The sequence below is a fragment of the Oreochromis niloticus genome, linkage group LG10 (genome assembly GCF_001858045.2).
Source record: "Oreochromis niloticus isolate F11D_XX linkage group LG10, O_niloticus_UMD_NMBU, whole genome shotgun sequence".
Taxonomy (NCBI): domain Eukaryota; kingdom Metazoa; phylum Chordata; class Actinopteri; order Cichliformes; family Cichlidae; genus Oreochromis; species Oreochromis niloticus.
Genome location: NC_031975.2, coordinates 1026790 through 1047069, shown reverse-complemented (window position 1 = coordinate 1047069; position 20280 = coordinate 1026790). Strand labels below are relative to the sequence as shown.

The following is a 20280-nucleotide window of genomic DNA, read 5'->3' as shown; positions in this document are numbered from 1 at the left end:
AGGCGGCGTCCACATGATGTTTTTAGTTGAATCGTTCATAGAATTAAAACTGGCTGCGAAACAGTCCATGAGTTAAGGTCTTGGGTTGATGTGCTTCCCTCTCTGATGCGTTGCCTTTTTGCTTGTTGCATACATCATTATTTCAGTGTTTGTTATCACACTGCATGCTCTAAATAACTTTTTACTTTCAGGCCATGAAGCTGGTGTCCAAGAAGAAGTTAATGAAGCAGTGCGGGTTTCCTCGTGAGTTCTGCTTTTTCTCTTTTCTTTCTGTTGACCAGGAAAGCTGAAGAAAATGGATCAGCCTAGATTCAAAGAGAAAATAGAATAAGCAAGTAAGAAATACCAAAAGTATGTATGGCCACTTCATTAGGTACAGGATTGGACCCCTTTAGTCTTCAGAACTACTTTAATCCTTCATGGTAGAGATTCAACATGAAAACGTTCCTCTGGGATTTGGTCCGTATGGACACGACAGCCACACGTCCCAAAGTTGCTCTGTTGGATAGAAGTCCGGTGACTGTGGAGGCCATTCGAGTAAAGCGAAGAAACTGTTACGCTCAAGAAACTAGTTTGAGATGATTTGAGGTTTGACCTGCTGTCAGCAGCTGTGATCACTGCGATCATGAAGGCATGCTCAGCACCACCAGCAGCCTGAACCACTGATTAAAAAGGCGGATGGATCCGTGTTTTCATGTTCATGCCAGATTCTACCGTCTGAATATCGGAGCAGAAGTCTGATCAGATCGGACAACGGTTTTACAATCTTGGCGAGTTAGAGCAAATCTAACCCCCTGCTTCAAAGATCAACAGCCTGTCCATTCAGAGGTGCTCTTCTGCATGCCTTGGTTACCCTTCTCTGTAAACCCTAGAGATGGTTGTCCAATAAAGATCCCAGCAGTAGCAGTTTCTGTGACTCAGACCAGCCCATCACGTTTAAAGTCACGTAAATCGCCTTCCTTCCCCATTCTGATGCTCCGTTTGAGCTTCAGCAGGCTCGCCTGGATCTTGTGTGTATGCCTGTGTGCACTGAAATCTGCTGATTCAGGATTTATATAAAGGTCATACAGTTGGATCGTAGATGTGTGGCTTTAGTTTATTTCACTCAGGACGACCTGACAGGCTGCAGAATTATGTGTGTGGAATTCCTTATTGTTGAAAGAGGAACGGCTTTTAATGCAGCCAAAGACCAAAAGCAACAGAAGCGTTCATAGAGCTGGAACAGTGCTGCCGAAATTCACCAACATAATGGGCAGAGGGAGATTAGAGGGCTGACGTGTAATTAGCATGCACCAACATGGTTTTTAGCACTGATTTATTTTGGTTGATTGTTTTTGTACTTTTTAAAAAGGACACCAAACATGACTCATCGGCAATCGCATGAATGATTTAACGGCCTTGTGTGTGTGCGGTTTGTGTTCTGGTGTGCAGGTCGCCCACCCCCAAGAGGACCAAAGGTGGCCCAGGGGGAGCAGCCCAAAATCTTAGGACCCCTGGAAAGAGTCTACCAAGAGATCGCCATACTTAAAAAACTGGACCATGTCAACATTGTCAAACTGGTGGAGGTGAGGGGTTCTGTACTTTTCTGTGATTATTGAGCAGAAAGATAAATTGTTGGTGCACTTCAGAGGTGAAGCCACGCATTAGTTCGAGTCGATTAACTGCTGTTTGACTCCGGGATGCATTCATGCTGCCAATTAGTCAAATGGTAGTATTTTCCAGCTTTTAGCAATGCAAGTGGTAGTTAAAAAGTCATGGCATCAGCTTGATTGGTCCACGTACAAGATGAGATCAAAATGCTTTATTATTCTTTGACTTAGTTCGGATCCAGCTTTAAGATCCTAAGTAGCATTTTGAATTGTAAAAAAAAGGTATATAATGTCCTTCTTTGAATGGCATAATCATCGCTCTCTCTGTTGAAGAATACATAACACACCTTTTTTATAAATTTAAAATCCTGTTTAGTGTAAAAAAAAGTCTTTTTAGATTTATCCCTGGACTTGAACGTCTGGGTACGACCCAGTGCAGCCTGCCTCAACAACTTTGCTCGATTTACTGCAGGTAAAATAATAAAAAGTTGTAATTTAATGTGAATATCCTGACTTTTTGTAATAAAGACAAAAATATTTGAAACTAAAAGCAAGAAGACACAAAAGGAACTACGATAAGTGCTGACTGTGCAGGAACGGGCCAAAAATCAAGACATCGATCGTTTGCTAAAGGAAAAAATGATGATATGCTGCTAAAAACTGGCACTTTAGCATCATCACTGTAAACATGCACGCGTACGATCATTAGCACTTAGCTGAAAGCTACTTTGTGCAAAGCCTAGCATGGCTCTGCTTGAATCTTCTTACAGGAAGTGCCGGTCCAGAGTCACACACCTCTGTTAGCTTTTGTTGACGATGTTTGTAGCTGATTGAAAAACAAAGCAGCGGGGAAGCACGGCACTTTGTGTTTCTGATAATAGCACGTGGACTTCCACAGCAGGTGTGGATTATCCTCTGATAACCTTTCTCCCTGTGTGCCTTCACTCGTCTTTGTATTTATGTCATATCAGTGCGTGTCAGGCCTAAAAGGTGGATAAACCCTGTGCTGCCAGGAAGCAGGTGGGCAGTATGAGATGGGTTTCCCCTGCAGCACGTTTATCACAGTTACAGTGAGTCAGGATTATATTCCAGAAACAACAAAACATCCGTGCTCTAAAAACGGATTCTTGTTTTTCATCTGAGTGGGGACGTTTTTCTGCAGAATCGGTAGTTTTGGTAAAATGATGGGTGACTCAGGCTGCGTGCCACTCCCCTCTGATATCAGCAGACAGTTTGGTTTTTCAGCCCTGGCCAGATGGTGGGGGCGCCGCAGCCACGGCTCGGAGTTAAGCTTGGGCTGTGTGTGTGTGTGTGTGTGTGTGTGTGTGTGTGTGTGTGTGTGTGTGTGTGTCAGAAATAGAGTTTAAGTAAAAGTTGAGTACTTCTCTTCTTTGTCTCTCGTTGTGGGCGTACGTATGTTGGTAATGGGACAACCTGCTCTCCCCCCCTTTGGCTCTCTCGCGCCCTTCATCCATTTAAACAGGCTGTGCTTGGGTCGGCGTCACATTCATTAGCGCTATCCATCTGATTCCTGTGAGACTGCAGTCCGGTCTCTCTAATTATGAAAAGACTTCTTGGCTCGTTTTGAAACATTAGAGGCCGCGCTGAGTGGAACAGATTAGGAGTGATGAAAACGACGCGGCCGTTTGTCACAGACGGCTGGAAACAGAGTCAGACTGAACCCATAAAATCAGACATTTTTATTAAAATACTTGGTTCAATTTATGTCATTTCCCAAAAGTCACTGCATCAATCAGCAACTTCAGATGAAAAGACTAAGCTTCTCTGTTCTTTAATCAGCAACATGACGTGAAATACTGCATGTAAAGGGAAAAGAGCAGTGATAAAGCGAACTCATGAGTTGGTGCCAGCAAACATTTACACAGTGACTGACGTGAGTAAAAGGCCTTCCTGTTTCTGTGTCCTGCACTTGTTGTGACACTCGAGTGCCATGGCGACCTTTCACCTTTAGTGTTTGTCCAATTCCATTTACAGCAGATAAAATTAGTATTGAACGCTTCCCCAATTATCTGCTGGCAGTTTCTTCCCCACTGTCACAGTACTTGCTTATGATTGTTGAGATTTTCTCAGTTATTGTTGTAGAGTCTTTACTTTACAATACAAACCAGCTTGAGGTGAGTGTTGTTGTGATTTGGGGCTGTATACAGCAGGTAAGTACTGAACACTTCACCAGTTTCTACGTAAATATATTTCTAAAAGTGCCACTGACATGAAATCCTTCCCACGTGTCAGTAGCAACATATCCACAGATGTCCATAAATTATGTGTAATAATGAGAAATGACACAGGGAAAAGTATTGAACACGCTTGCTGAAATGTATTCTTGGTATGGAGGAAGTCGTTGCGTGATTTTGGCCCATTCTTCCACAAAAATGGTCTCAAGCCCTGAAAGTTTCCCGTCTATGAATTCTGAGTTTTAGTTCTTTCCACAGACTTGGATTCAGCTCAGGTGATTGGCTGGGCCATTGTTGTCCTTCCCTGAAACCCACTGGGAGTTTCTTTGGCTTTGTGTTTGAGGTCATTGTCTCGCTGAAATGTCCAACCCTCATTTCATCTTCATAGGTTGCAGCAAATCTTTACAAGAATGTCTCGCTACATTTTTCCATTCATCCTTCCTTCAATTACAAGAATCGTGTCAGAGCCATATGCTGGGAAAGAAGCCGTCACCACGATGGTTCCCACCTCCAAACTTCACTGATGGTGTTTCAGGTGGTACCTTTGAACCTCCAGACATGGTGGAGGTTAAATTTTGGTCTCATCTGACCAGACTCTTTTTTTTTTTTTTTCACTGTTTGTCTAAATGTTGTTCAGGAAACTGTGAACGTGCTTCAGCGTGCTTTCTCTTCAGTGTTGTGTGGTGAGCATACAGGTCGCGGGGGCTAAGTGCTTTATTCATTGATTCCAGGTCTTTCTGTAGCTCCCCACAGGTGGTCCTTGTCACCTGGACACCTGGAAATCCTGCACATAGTCTTGGCTGATTTGTGGTGAAAGTATGTTCTTTGCACTTGTGGATTATGGCCCTAACGGTGCTGACTGCAACCTTCATCAGCGCGTCTCAACAATAAGGCTGCAAAGGAGAACTCGTCGGTTTTACCCATCATGACATGTATCTTATGTGACACCTTGTTAATAACGCACCTTTTTATACACCGTTGGTTGGGACTGAACCGGCTGATATTAATTCACACCAAGTGGCAGGATTGCCCTGTAATTACTGATAGCTTTCAGCTGGTGTCATTGCTCATTATTACACTGGTTGAACGTGTGGATTGGATATGTCGTTACCGACGTCTGGTGAGAATTTCATGTCAATAACACTTTTAGAAATGTATTTACCTTGAAAACTGGTCAGGTGTTCAGTACTTACCAACACCTGCTGTATAAAGCACCAAATCACAGTGGCCGGTTGGCTGGGGGGAGGGCAGACACACTGGACACAAAAGTGAACCAAGAACTTGTGGATTTCTGTTTAAACACGTACTGCAGGTGAAATGACTGCGGCTCTGCTTGTTCTCATGGCCGAGTCTGGATTATGAGTCTTGGAATCTCCATCCTTACTGTGCCAGCTGTTGGAATTCTGGGAATATCTCCACTAAAGTTTAATATTAACATAGATCTCACGAGCAAGCGTTCCTCTTTCTTCCCTTTTTTTCTTCCTTGTGCTGCTTCGATAGCCCTTTGTCATATCAGTTATTGTTGCCTGTCACAGTGAGGAACTTACAGGTGGAATTAATGATTGTACGGCTGTTTAAAGTGTCCCAGTTTGCCATTATATTGAAGTAGTGTGCAAACAGAAGAACTTCCGTAAGAGGAATGCAGGCACCATTAATAAACCTTTGCCTGCTGTGACAAGTCAACATGTCTGCTGTGAAAAATGTCTATTAGCTGCAATAAAAGACCATCAGTACCAGCTAATGCAACCTCAAGCTGCTGGCTTTGAGCAGAGTGGGCTAGTCTGGAAAGCTCATTTCAGTCCACGAGCTGAGACTATTTATCTCCCCTCTGTCACACAGTGAATAACGTCACTCTTTGCACTTACGCATCATTTGTAGTCTCCTCTTTCAAATCTTCATATCTGGGCACGATCTTCACATCGCAGATTTTGGGGTGGATACTGCACAGCAGAGGGAAGTCTCACTTTACTGGGAATTGGTTGCATCAGTATAGAAAGAGCTGCGTGGGAGATGTATGCATTGTAACATTGCCAAATATCCCAGAGGTCAGAAATTATTGGACAGATGCACATAAAAAATACCCCAAATCTCTAAACTGTGATTTATTTTTTTCTTGTTGCTTTGGCCATGTTGTTGTGATGGTTGTCCTTCTGAACGATGACATGTTAGGATAAGATGCTGAACACCTGTGTGATCACCCTGCTGATGCCAGCGTGCCTCAGCAGTAACACAAACACCACTCTGTTTGACAGATGAGGTGGGGCTGTGACTCATGAGCCGCTCCTTTAATTCTTCACACTTTCTATTATTTATTTATTTATTTTTAGAGAGGTTGACCTTTCATGCTTCCACAGAACTTGATTTCACGACGCTGCTGGGTTTCTTTTTGGCCTGACCTTTCTGTTTTTAAGGTTCACCGGGGGGAGTGCACTCTCTAGTGATTTCCCATCCTCATGCCTCTGAACCCAGTATTGCTGCCACCACTGAGCTCTCGTTATGTTGCTAATAGAAGTGTCAGTCAGCTATGTAGGAGGGCAGGTACTGTAAAAGCTGCGTAACAAGTGTGTTAGCCAAGCTCTGTGGTGAAACGCACAGTTTAATCTTGGAAAGAAAAGCATCTGGACTTCTTTAAGTTTGTTGAAGACGTTTCATCCGAGAAGCTTCTTCAGTTCTACTGGTGAGTAACTGGTGGAGAGTCCCAGATTTAAGCCCTGTGGGAGTGTCCCCAAGAGGGTCACGGACCCCCTATTGATCCTCTACATAATCACACGAGCCAAGGTGTGAAAACAGGTGTGGGTCACAATCAGCCAAGGTTTCGGCGGTGGCTTATGACACCAACTGTCAGCCATCTAGAATCCAGTTTTGAGATCCTTCCCAAACGCCTCAACACCCACTCACATCCTGCACCTCAGTGAATCACATGACAGGGTGGGGCTAGGTTGGCTGATTGTGTAAAGTGGAAGTATGTCAGAATAATGGAGTTTTATCATTTTCTGGTGCTCATGCTAATAGTTTAAAAAACATAATTTCGTCATCATCCTTCACTCAAATACCAAAGTATCGTTCTAAAACTAAGCATGAACCGACCTCAGCGTAACATTTTCTTTGTCATGCAGTTTTTCCCACTTATCAGCTCTTCGAGCTCATTTGACATTTCGAAGTTGGACTAGTTTTCAAAAGTACCCGTTGTACCTGTGCTTTCCTTCTTCTTTTTTCCTGCCCTGCACACAGCTCAACCTTAAAACACTGTTTAAAAAAAGGCTGCACCTCACGGAGCATTTTTCCAAATTGTCATGAGAATAGTCAAATTAAAGCGTTTGCAGCGATGGCGGCCTCTGCCTGCGTTAATGCGTCCGTCAGTGTGTTGTTCAGTAGAAAAGGTGTACGCAGCTTTTCAGTCAGCCTGTGTACCTGGTCAAGTGTCGACTGCAGAGATATAATTTTTGTGCAAATCATGCTGAGCCGCTGTTTTAAATTATAACTCTCATCAACCTCCTGACTGTCAGAGTTACAGGAAGCTTTTATGGTAGCAGACGGGGGGATGAAGAAGAAAAGGCTTTGAATGCTGCAGTGAGTCAGTCGTGATGCATGCTGGCAGCTTTTTAAATGAAACTAGTTTCTTATGTTGCTCACCACCACTTTTACATAAAGAAATTCTCCATTTACGATGATTGTGTTTTCATGCTGCAGGTGCTGGATGATCCATCGGAGGACAACCTTCACATGGGTATGCACGTCTTTGTTTTATGTGTCCAAATACTTTTGCTCTGTTCTTGCCCTGTGTCTGTAAGCCTGTGGCGTTTGATGCATACGGCATCGACAAGCGTACATGTCATTTATTCAGAGATGGTCGTTTCCCTCCAGACCCCCTTAGGGCTCACGCGTTATGCAGAAGCTCTCCATCAGCAGTGCCACAGTCAGTCTGTTCGTGTAATTCAGGGCTGTAGAGTAATGCACAGCCTGGGTGTCGCCTCAGTGGCAGCAGTGGTCAAAAACAGGCCGAATGAATAAATGAATCAAATATTTGGTCTCACGTGTTCGTGTTTCCTTGTCTCCCTGTTTCTGACAGTGTTTGAGCTGATGCGTAAGGGGTGAGTAGAGAACCTGTCCTTTGTCTCTAAATAATTTAAGGCTCACCCACCCACCTTCTCCTCCTCATTTCTCCACCCCTTCATCCCTGCCTCGATCACTGCTACGCTCTTCTTTCATTACTCGTGCGGCCGTTTGTTCCACCTCAGCCTTCAAAGGATTCGTAATTTTCTTGGCTTTCCACAGTTCTTGGCAGCCAGCGCTGTAAGCGTTTCACGTCCTCATGCATGAGCTGCTCCTTCCTGCAGTGCTAAAGAAATTATGGTGCACAACATTTTGTTGTTATAACCAAATTGGAGTGGAAGGGGACGGCTGGTATCATCCACGTGTATGTGTAAATAACTTCCATTATCCTTGTCATATGAAGCTATGTTTTAAAGAATGGACTTGCTCTCTTACTGCCTCTGAGAGGACGAGTCGGCTGCTGTTACTCTGCAGAAGACTTTCCACAATTTTTAAGAACACACTGCACAACATACCAGTATGTGCCGAGGTTTCAGTTACCAGCTCTTTGGGAATCACCTTGTTGGTGCAAATAACTAATTTTACACTGTGTTCTCTCTGACATCTTTTGGAGATTGAACTAAAGACATGGGAATGTTTTTATAACATGCTGCTAATAACAGAAGATTGAATTTAAATGTGGATCTTTCCTGAGCTGTCTGTCTGTGTGGAAACACTGGTTCACAGTAGCTTTTTATGCTGGGCGACTGACAGGTTAACAGCTAAAAACATTTGTCTGAAAATGATCAGGTAAAACGACTGGACTGAAAATTTGTCACAAAGCAGCCATGTCCAAAGACCTTCACAAAATCTGGAATTGGAACTGGAATCTGAATTATTGCTTGAAAACCCTAAAAATGAAGACGTTTGCACTGCACTCAGGCCCATATGTTGAATCACTACCTGCCCTGGGTGAGCGTAAGGCAGGTTGAAATTCACTTCAGAGAGCTTACAGAGTGTCACGCTGTTATCTTTGCTGTAACAGTCGATAACAAAGCACCTCATTTCACCCATGGAGTCGCTGCTTTGCTGCTCTGACATGAAGCTGCATTTAAAAGATGAGCCTGAACAAATGAACTGTGAGCAGAGCAAACATGGCAGCAGCCACTCAGCGTGAAAGCGCACGCATGATGTTTTTGTTAATGTTCGTAATTTGGTGCTGCAAACTGTAACCTCCTCATTAACAGCTCTGTGAGTAACAAGTGAAGACTGTGCAGGTTTAGACACACAAAGGTTTTTTTAAAGCATCCAAAGAGAGAGAGAGAGAGAGAGAGCACAGAAACTCAAACAAAAGTACAATGACATTTCTAAATGTGTTTTTCCCACACACGTCAGTTATTAATGAGCAAAACAAGTGCATACACTATAACGTATAACTTTATACTATAATGTATTTGTAAGGAACAAAGTCATTTAAAAGTATTTGTTGACGTCTGTTTCATTCATTAGAGACAAAGAAGCAGAAAGATTTAACAGTGTCTGTATAAACGTTTAGTAAAGGCAGAAGATGTTTTTTCTTTGATAAAAATCTGAGAGAATCTGTGATTATTACACTGAAGAGTCAACTGTTGGTTTGTTGTTGTTCTTTTAAATTGGTTTTCAAAAATATGGATGATGCTCAAAGATAAAGTTGGTTCTTCACATGAAAGGTTTAAATGGATCCTCTTGGAAGATATCAACAAACCCTTTGCAGAGACTTGTTCCTTATAAATGTGCTGTTTGAGGTGGGATGGAATGAAACATCCCTGTTTGTTAATATAAATATATATCCATCAATATCAATACTTTCTGCAATATTGAGCGTGACTCAGGAAAATGCTGGAATGGTTGGGGAGATGATGCTGTGGCTCCCAGCACTGTCTGCAGCACATACAGCAGAGCAGCATCACAGTGTTGTTTCATTACAGGGAGGGCTTTATTCATGTCCTCCTGTGTAACATGCTGTCATCCAATCAGACGCTTAGCAGTGTGTGCTGTTGAGCATCAGAGTGCTTAAATCTGGATCCCATCTCAAAGTCACATTTAGAGTCAACAGCACTGCTACCAGTGAAACAACTGTTACACATAATCTGCAAATGTGTCTATCACACTGCCTGTGTTGTGTTTTTGTTGTGTTTTCCTTCTTCCTGCTTGCTGTCTGCGTGGATTTGTAGCCCAGTGATGGAAGTGCCCACAGACAATCCTTTGTCAGAAGAACAAGCTCGCTTATACTTCAGAGACGTTATCCTGGGTATCGAATACTGTAAGTACCTCACAAAGTGGCTAAAAGATTAAAAGCATTATATAAGCAGCAAGACTGGCGACCTGTCCAGGATGACCTCTGCCTCTCGCCCTGTCGCAGCAGGGACAGGCCCTCTCCATCTCCTCCGTCACTATCGAGCTTCTATTAAATGATACAGCTTCCTCGTGCCCAGGCCTCATTTGTTGCAGATGATTAATTTCAGTAGGCCATGATCCTAATCATTTAGGACCAGTGCTTTGTCATCCTGAGCTCTGAGATCCATCGTGGTAACAATGTTACTGGGACAAAATGGAGATGTACCAGTACAGCCGGTGGTCACAAGTAAAGCCCATTCACTCCTGCCCAGTGCTAATGAAGCAGGATTCTCTGATTACAAAGCTGTTTGCTAAGCATTAGGGTTTGTTCCCACTTTAAGTAATGATGGATTTCAAAAATCCAAATTGTTCCAGTTACAGACAAGTTCAAACTGCTTCGACTGATTATTTCCATTTTTAAAACCTTTTAATTATAACCCTACGTTTGAAAGGAAAAACACGTCACCATGTTCAGCTGACAGTTATAATTACTCGTTAGTATTCATGTTAGGATGTTGACATTTAATTACATATACAAGTAATATTGAAACACTGTTTCAGTACCTAAAATACCTAATGGTTGTTTTTTTTGCAAATCCTGAGGTAGAACTTTGAAAACTGATGAAACAATAATTATAAAGAGCTCATTTTCACTCATGTGTAACACTTTGTTCTGTTGTGTGCTCGGTGTCTGTTTCTCTCCTTATGTCTACAAATGTAAAGTAGCATTTCTTCTATGTAACCCCATCAGCCCATGTTATATATCTGAGTTGTATTTTAGTGTGTTTACTGTTGGCAACAAGTAACATTTAAAGAAGTCAAATGGAGCGAAATTCATTCAAACCAGCTGCTGTGGTGAAATCGTACACCAAAACTATATTTGTTAAAATGCAATATTTACAGTTTGTGTCATTTGTGTTTGCGTGTGTGTGTTTTGTTGTTGTTATTTTCTTGTTTGCTTTACATTGTATCCACCATGGCAGGTGTTTACTCCGCCATCGAACCAGTGAAAGGTCACTGGTTCGAGTCCAGCAGGAGACACAGTTCCTCTTTGAGCTTGAGTCACATAATATAATATTAACCTTTGTAATACAATGCTTTGCTAAAGATTTAAATAATTCCCAACAATTTTGGCCCATTTGCTGAGAATATTTATTTTCCTCCAGTTTGAATGTTGGTGCCCAATCAGGGCGCAGGCTGAAGAAGAGCAGCTCTGCCCTCATAATGACACACTCACCACAGTGTTTTATCTGGGCTCTTTTCTTCCCCTAAAGACGACGTTTCACCACCTGCCCTCTGCCCGTAATGACATGTTCTCAAACCTCAGTGTATATGAATAAAGATGCAGCCTGAGGATCCTCAGGCTGCGTTCCAGGTTCTGCGTTTTTCCAAGGATAGTTCTAGTTTGTGTTTAGAAGAAATATTCCAGAAAACAGAAGTAAGGGTTCCACGTGTCCAAAGGGAAACTTAAGCTCTCTTCTGTGTTTTTTCTTTTTTTTCCCCAGTGCACTACCAGAAGATTGTCCACCGGGACATCAAACCCTCTAACTTGTTGCTCGGGGACGATGGCCATGTGAAGATTGCAGACTTTGGAGTCAGCAACCAGTTTGAGGGCAACGACGCTTTGCTGTCCAGCACTGCTGGCACTCCGGCTTTTATGGCACCAGAGACACTGTCAGATACTCGCAAGAGCTTCAGTGGAAAAGTGAGTGAACTCGGTGAATATGAAGAGCATTAAAGTGATAAAGGGATAAAGACGATGCTCTTGCAGTCTGTTGGGTTGAAATTGTTAAATGTTTTCATTGTTGTACTTAAATTTGTAAACCGTGCCTCAAACTGCATGGTTAGATATTCCTCTGTTCCTCCCCTACACATCTATGATGCTGGGGGAGGTCATTAGCTGTAGCTGCTTAACTGCAGGCACATTCCATGTGAGATTCTGGTTTCCTTATCTTGTGAGGGATGTCCACCCCCGGCCATTTAGGGGCTCACCTATGCTATATGGTGAACCATTAAAGTTGGGCCGTATACGGGTGTGGGGAGATGGCCTTTGGATAACCAGGAAATGGGGTTAAACAGTTGTAAGCATATATTGTCTGGCAGGAAGTCTCACTCACTCACTCACTCACACACACACACACACACACACACACACACACACACACACACACACACAGACAGTGTTTTAACCTTTTGTGGCCATATGGGTGTTACAGTGGGTGGTGCTTGTATTCACTGAATAAAAGGCTGCAGGTGAGGAGCGTTCAGATCGAAGAGCCTGGTCCCGACCAGCCTCCCTTGCTAGCAAGTAAAAGCCGGTTACGTTGTTGTCTTGCTTTCTTCATGGGTGACGAGTCTCTGAACTAGCGGGCTGCTGAAGCGCAGAACCAACACAGTCAGTTTCCATCTAATGATTCAGAAATGTTTCACATTGTTACTTTCACAGTGACGAGATGAGCTTCCATCTTTCTGATAGTGGTGAGGCTACTGGGGTCTGTCAGCTGCGTCTGATTCTGCTCGCTTTTACAAACAAGCAGAATAACGTTTCATACAAAACAAATATTTCTTTATTTTTGACTTTATATTGTAGAAAGTACACACTCTTTCAGTTCTGATGTTTTATGTATCAGAATATAATAATAATAATCAGCTGGTGTTTAGCAGATCTTAGTAAGCTGAATGAAAGTCAAAGTCCACACTTCCTCCTTACTGCTCAGCTAAAGGTCAAAGTTCATGGCCGTAAACGTTGTTTAGAGGTACGCTTCTTTCTAATAAGAACGTTTCAGCGTGGCCGAGCTTTGCTGAACAAACTACAATATTTCTGGAACAAGACACGACTGAAGATATATCGCACAGCCGCACGCTGTATATCAGGGGCTTGTTTCAGAGCCACAGGACCTGCACAGCCATCAGGTCCTCCGTGTTGTCGAGTCAAATGTGAGGCTAACACTTGTTGGTGATCCCGCAGACAGCAGCAGCAAAGCAAACCAAGGCCAGAGTCCAGACCTGAACCCGGCTGAGGTCGTCTGGTGGGATCTAAGAAACTGATGAAGCCAAACAGAAAACTCAACATTTGTTTTTGTTATGATGACATTGTGTGTTTTTTATTATATCCTCATATGTGAAACCTTAAACTTGTAGAGGGTGGACACTTGACTTGATGAGACATTTCCAGTCATTTAGAGATTTGTATAATAGTTCTTTGATAGTCCTAAATGTTGCTTTAGTCCTTATTTCGGTGAAATAAGCCAATTGTTTTTAACGTAAAGAGCAGGTAGATGTGAGCGTCCACACACTGGAGCTGCTGCAGGAAGGGGTTAAGATATTAGCATCACCAAATCTTCCTTTTTCTCCCCTCAATCCACCATCACAGACTTTGTCAGGTTATATTCTGCAGTTGTCTGAAAGGACAGACTGGTGGATTCGCTCAGACGCTGACCTTGCGTGTCCATGAACGAGGGGCCAGAGCAGCTGATTGCAGGCAGAAGCCATCAGGGTGTAAGAGTCACTGGAGTGCCTCAGTCTGCTGTTTGGGTTTTAAAGCTTTTTAAAAGATGCACTTCTAGTTTCTGCCTGATTAGACTCGGCCTCTGTAAAAATGTGATTTGGCCAAACCATCAGAGGACGTGGAAATCAGCAGACAGAATACTTCATGTCACGTCTGCAGCGCTACATCGTGTGTCTGAGATATTGCTCAGGTTCAGAGGGCTGCTTTAATCATCCCATATCTATCAGGGAACACAAACAGATTCAAACCGAGCTACAGGGAGCGGGGTGGGGGTGGGGGGGCAGATTTACCTCTGCTGTGTCGTCACACAAATTCATCTTCAGGGTATCTGACAGTAGCTGCCCCCAAACAATAACCTTAAAATGACTCTGTGCGTTTTTTCCTCTAAATGTTTCCCATTTATCTGAATATAATGTCACTGCTGGAACTGTCTTACAGGCACTGGATGTTTGGGCCATGGGAGTTACCCTCTACTGCTTTGCCTTTGGAAAGGTAAATGTGACAACATCTGCCCCACAAGTGTTAGTTTAAAAGCATAGAATAATGTGTCCATTTCACATTTCTGCTACTTGTTAACAGCACCTAGTGGGACTTGAGTGGGAGCGCTGTCTGCCACCGTGTTTGTGTTTGACACAGCAGCTTTCTTGTGCTGTCGTTAAATGTAATAAATCCAAGCGGCTAATTGCTGCTGTTGTTCGTCTCGGCCGTCTTTAGGCCGTTCTGATATTCGCCCGGTGCAGCAGGCATCGTGCATATGTGTTCGTGTGGTTTTCACCTCCTTTCTTCTGCTCTTCCTGCAGTGTCCCTTCATTGACGAGTACATACTGGCTTTGCATAATAAGATAAGGACCAAGCCTGTAGAATTCCCAGAAACGTAAGTTTCCACTTTATTGGAGGACACTTTATTTTTAAGGACAGTCATCATCTTCACTTTAGTTATCCTTCATCTGCAACGTGGTCACAAAACCATCTTCTTCTGTTCTTTTTTTTTTTCCCGAATAGCTTGGCACAGCACACGATGAACGTCACCTACATTTGAATCAAAACAAGCACTGAAAAAGCAAACTGAGGCTTCAGTAGCTACATAAATACAATCCGCTGCACAGTTGTTTTTCCTTTTGACTAAAAGGTCAAAGAAAAGCTCGCAGGCCTGCTCACTGTAGGGGAATATCATACAGAGAGGATAAAAGACAGATGTTAGGTAGTGGAGGAGGACACGCTGATAAGGGAGAAGTGAAGAAGGGGCAGTGTGAGGAGGTGTGAGGAGGTGTGAGGGCAGGGCAGCACAGTGTTAATGTTAGATTGTGTCTTCCAACAGTCGTGTTCATTAAGTCCACATATATCTGTTCTATTCCAACAGAATGTAGCAGATTATTTTTAGCTAAAGCTACTTAGTATCTTCTCCTGTCGTGTGTACCTTCCTTTTTTTTTTTATTTCCTTTGTGTGTGTCAGAAATGGTAGAGCATGCACGTCACGCACCTGGGCCGAGGCCTCCATCGCACTGTGGGGTATTTTTTAAGCATCTCTGTGGAATAAAGAGAATAAAATGAAATTAGCTAACACGTTTAATTGTTTAGCTGTTAGCGAAAAAGTTTCATCATTTATTCATTTGAACACTTGATTACATATTTCTGGTTAACTGCTTCTAGCATGAATCCAAGCTGACTTTATATATTTATGTATTTTAACAGTTTAGCCCTTTTGGCTAGCTAGTTCAACCATTTTACCAGCTGACTGCTTGGGTCAGCTGGTTACTTCTAGCTGCTAATTTATTTTTAACTAAATGTGGTATTTTTGTGTTATGGCTGACCAAATATAAATATAATTCTGTCTGTTTGTCTATATGAACTTATGAAATGGCATTCACTAAGCAAGTGCCTTTCAATTACAATCACCCCCTTGAACAACTGCCAAGCTGCCTTAAATAAAAAGTATTCATGGCTGCTTATAAATTTCTTTCATTTAATAGAAAAGCCATTTTTTTCTAAGAGCGGTTTGGAAGATGTTGGAGGAGTTAAGTGACCGTTTCTTACAAAGAGGAGAAATGAAAGCTTCAGTTACACAAACTGCTGGCTTCACTTTGTGACGACTTGTTGGCAGTTTAACGCTGAGCTCGTGTTCAGAGCTTCATGTCAATAAAAGTTTTCATTCATTTTTGGAGACGTTTTTTTTCCCACAACGAGTCCAAGAAATTAGTCAGTTGTGCTTTGCATGTTAACAAAACATGGCTTGATACAGGAGAGAGCAGAAAAGTCATAATTTCATGTTGTTACTGTTGAGTGTGTCTTGTACCTGTCTTACAATCATAAGATGACCTCCTCAGGTAAACGGGGCGTAACTTAAGTCTTCCAATCATGATGGAAACATGTGGGTCAGAAACCTTTTCCCAAATCGTCATTTTGTTTTTTCTTCAGGCCAAAAACCAGTGAAGAGCTGCAGAATCTGATTTTACAGATGTTGGATAAAAACCCAGACACCAGGATCACCATCCCAGAGATCAAGGTACAAAACTGATGGATGATAAGAAAACGAGTTCAGATAACTGTCCCTCAGGTTTAGCACATTGTTCATAGTTAGAGCACAACTGTGATTTTCTCACTGGTGATTAACACATGAGATTTTGACCTCACTGTGTTTCCACAGAGTAGCGTTCTTAGACAAACTGAGTGTGTATTAGTGCTGTGGATGGTCCACAATCATGGACCGATGATGAGACATGTGACTCGTTTTCTCTGTGTTTGTGGAGATCTGGAGGCTCTCAGGCATCGTGCATGTCCTTGTGCACAAACACACAGTGACTCAAAAACCAAAAAAAGCATTTTTATTGTGACGCACATTTTTAAAAACCAAACCTTGGGACAGGGGCTGCTTTTTCACAGCGCTGGCTCACCTCTCATTTTAAAAAGAAGAGGCTTGGGATATTTCCTGTTAATGCAGCTGTTGCAGTTATGTGTCGTGTGAAATTTGCATTCCCTGCCTCGGAAAAGTCGGACAAATCTGGGACAACCTGGCATGTGCATCTGCCTGCAGCAGATTTGTCAGCTGTGAGCCTTCAGCAGAGTCAAAGGAGCTCTCAGTGCAAACAAAACAGGTCATCCTTGGGCTGCTAAAATCCACCAGAGATGTAGTGGGAACACTGGTGTGACTAAACTGACAGCTGGACAAAAACATATGGGTGAGCTCAGCTGCATGAAGAACGGTGTAGTAAGTGAAGTGCCGTCATATATCCAGGCAAAGGCAGACACAACAGTATCTAATTAGAAAAGGTTTAATCAGCCTGAAGAAAAGAAGAGGCTTAAATATACAAATATACAGGCGTGACACCGCCTCAGTTATCTGTAAAACACAGCAGAGGTGTCACATGTTCCCATTGGGTCACTAATGTTTACTGATTATGTGACAGAAAGAGCCTGTTTCATTCGTCACATTTAATCAGCTTATATTTATATTCAACTTATACTTTTGTAACTGTCTAAATATTTTGCACACAGTTAGAGAACTTTGCTTTCTGGCACCTCCAACTTGAAAAGGGAAGAACAAACGACACCGCCCTCTCTGCAGCCCACAGATGGGTCTCGTTGCATGAAATGGAAAATGGGTAGCAGTGATTGGTCAGCGAATGTCACTTAGGTCACACTGATGCCTTGAATCAACTACGACGTCTTACCATGTTGGCTCTTGTAGAATAACACTTGTAATCAGTACTGACTGCACAGCTTGAAACAAACCTTCCCTGTAAACGTAGAAAAGCTCGTGTTTGCCATTAACTCACTGCTTGGACTCAAGCTCGTAAACTGACTGTATTTACTGTTGTGCATTTTCTCTGTACCTCTGTGTCAAATTATGAACTGCCCTATTTCACTGCTGTCCATGTCCTTTCAGATGGACCCGTGGGTGACCCAGGGAGGTGCTGACCCCCTGCCCCTGGAGGAGGACCACTGCTCTGTGGTAGAGGTGACAGAGGAGGATATCCAGAACTCGGTCAAATTCGTTCCCAGCCTCTCTGCAGTGGTAAGAAACACAGTGTGTCCTTCATTTATCAAACTGCTGCGTTCAGCAGCACTCAGAGTAGCTGCTCTTAGCAACCACAGCCTTCTGTCTGTTAACCAAAATTGTGACAAAGCGCAGCAAGACAGAGGGGCGGGGTTTCATCAATGTTCAACCATAAAATGTAAAAAAAAAAAAATGGCCAAATGAATGCATTTGAATATCTCCATTATGTGTCTCCTTAAATGCACTAATGTTGCATTCATTTGAAGCAAGCTTGCATAATAATCTGTGTAATCACTGTAGACCCTCAGACTGGGCTTCTATTAACTGTTTTGGACATTTATTATTAGTCTAACAAAATGAATTTAATGTTTGTGTTTGTTTCAGATCTTGGTAAAGGCCATGCTGAGAAAGCGCTCCTTCAGTAACCCTTTTGAGTGCCCAAGCCGGCGAGAGGAGAGGTCCATGTCTGCACCTGGTAGTCTGCTCATGTAAGAGCTCAGCTTCCTGACTGTCTGCATCTCAGTACTTGCTTATCTTGTCTTTGAAGACAATCTTTTTGCTTGAGATTCTAACACAGATCTTTTCTCCACACCTGTCTCCTCTTTCTTCCCTATCAGGTTAAATCGCACTCATTTTTTGCTGCAGCAGCTGCTGCTTCCTTGTGTTGCCATAGCATCATAATTCACTCTTTCATTGTATGCAGTGGAGCTTACAGCTTGTATAAGTGTTTCTTTGTGTGTTGCTTTAAGCTCTCAAGACTAGAAGAACTCAGAGAATCAGCTAGTGCCTCAGGCTGACCTTGATTTGGCAGTAACATGGATTCAAAGCATCACAGGTGTCAGTGGCCAATCAGCTCGTCCCGTCCCCACTGTGCATTTTCAACTTGTATAGCCGAAAACAAACTACAGCTGTTATTGGGTGTGTCGTGGGCACCCTTGGGACTATATTCTGATGTCAGCAGACTTTGTCATGAACATGGCCTGCTGCTGATCTCCCATTGTGACGGCTTCATTAGACGATTTGTTGGTTTCCACCGTTACACGCTCGGCCGTCAGAGCCACTCTCTGAGGTGAAGGTGTTTTCACAGCATATGGATGTTTGAATAATACTGCCCCCTGCTGCACAGTGAAAATCCAACTTGTATGGCTATCATAGAGTAATGGATACAATTCTGCGTGAGTACAATATGTTTATGTAAAGATGTCAGATATTATTAATATAAACATATGGACACATAACCAAAAACCACTGGAAAGCGCTGAGAGCCGTGATTTTCTCCATGTCTAAATCCAAGTGGAGCAGAGCTGGCGGGGATATTATTAACCTTTTGATGAGGGGAAGCAATTAAATGTTAATGGCTAATGTGATTGCACATTGAGAGACAGATGCTACCAGTCCCAGACGCTTTTTTTACACCAAGATTTGTGGGGGAAAATGACGTAGCAGCTATTAGATGTTGTCCTGTTTTGATGAAACATCACAGGTGGCAGCTTCTTGTGTCCGTGGTGACTGTATCCAAGGAAGCTCTGCTGACTCAGCAAAGATTTGTGTTTCTTGCTAAGCTACAGTTTCTCAGGCTGGAATTTAACTTGAAACTTTCCAGCCTGCGTGCTTGAAATTGAATGCACCATTAACACCAGTGTTTCCCATGCAGCCCACCAAAGTATATTTAGAGACAAATTTTCCCCTTTCTTTCATCCAATCATCCATTCATCCAAAAAAAAAGTTCATCAGCAACCAGTTTGAGTGGAGAGTCCCCTCGCTTTATTTTGAAAGTTCTGTTACAGTCAGCCAGCTAAACCCAGCCTTTTGTGGCTCGTGCTTTTCTTTCAGGTGGCTTGTTGGCTCGGTCATTGTATTGACAGTTGTCAGTATCACTGAGCTGCTGCTGCGCTGAACTGCAGCTGCAGACAAAAGTCCTTTTGCTCTGGTTATCCGCAGCAACCTGGAGCGCGCGTAATCCCCATCCTGAGTCAGAAGAGTGTGGTTTTCAGATTCAGCCACAGGGAGGCCTTTAAAAAAATGTGTTATTTCCTTTGCACTGCTACGATACGAATGAAACTCTGAAGTGTTTGATCATTTTTGAAATCCGCTAAAAGTGCAGCTGGAACCTACGTGGTGGGGAGGCGGGCTTCCTCCCACGGGCCTGCGTTTCTTTGTCCTCTCATATGTGACTTGTCCATCTTCTCTCCCACTTTGCTGCAGGGACTCGTGGCCCTTCCGGCCCTCTTTTAAACTTCAGCCCTCACTCAGGTAACACTTTGTGCGAAGCAGTCCGGCCTCTGTCTGTCCCACATCCTCCAGCCGCTGCTCCCATCATCATTTTCGATCCCTAAACTCCTGCTTGTCCACATCACGAGATGTGATGGGAGAGCAGCCTTTCCCAGCTGTCATGTCCCTGCTGCTGTCATTTAAAAGCCGTCCTGCGTCCATAAAGCATTCTGTGTGTTTTTGATATTCATGCATTAATAACATTCAGACCTTCTCTAATTAGCAGGCTTGGTAGTGTCACCATTTAGATAATTCCCTGTCTGCTGCTGTCCAACCTCGAATGATCATAAGAGCTGTGACTTTGTGGTTTTTCTT

At 43.0% G+C, this 20280-nt stretch overlaps 1 protein-coding gene across 5 annotated transcripts in view; it reads left to right on the top strand.

The window, feature by feature from the left end:
• camkk1a (calcium/calmodulin-dependent protein kinase kinase 1, alpha a) overlaps positions 1–20280 on the top strand; it is a 62126-nt gene that overhangs the window by 38331 nt on the left and 3515 nt on the right. For 4 of the 5 annotated variants that reach the window (XM_025910777.1, XM_005462984.4, XM_025910776.1 and 1 more), the window contains exons 5-16: positions 192–243; positions 1432–1565; positions 7475–7511; positions 7854–7875; positions 10030–10118; positions 11698–11897; positions 14139–14192; positions 14501–14574; positions 16116–16203; positions 17584–17712; positions 18079–18182; positions 19900–19947. In XM_025910777.1, coding sequence (XP_025766562.1) covers positions 192–243; positions 1432–1565; positions 7475–7511; positions 7854–7875; positions 10030–10118; positions 11698–11897; positions 14139–14192; positions 14501–14574; positions 16116–16203; positions 17584–17712; positions 18079–18182; positions 19900–19947 — 1031 coding nt within the window. The remainder of the gene's footprint in view (positions 1–191; positions 244–1431; positions 1566–7474; positions 7512–7853; positions 7876–10029; positions 10119–11697; positions 11898–14138; positions 14193–14500; positions 14575–16115; positions 16204–17583; positions 17713–18078; positions 18183–19899; positions 19948–20280) is intronic. The other variant, XM_003458041.5, reaches the window with a different exon arrangement.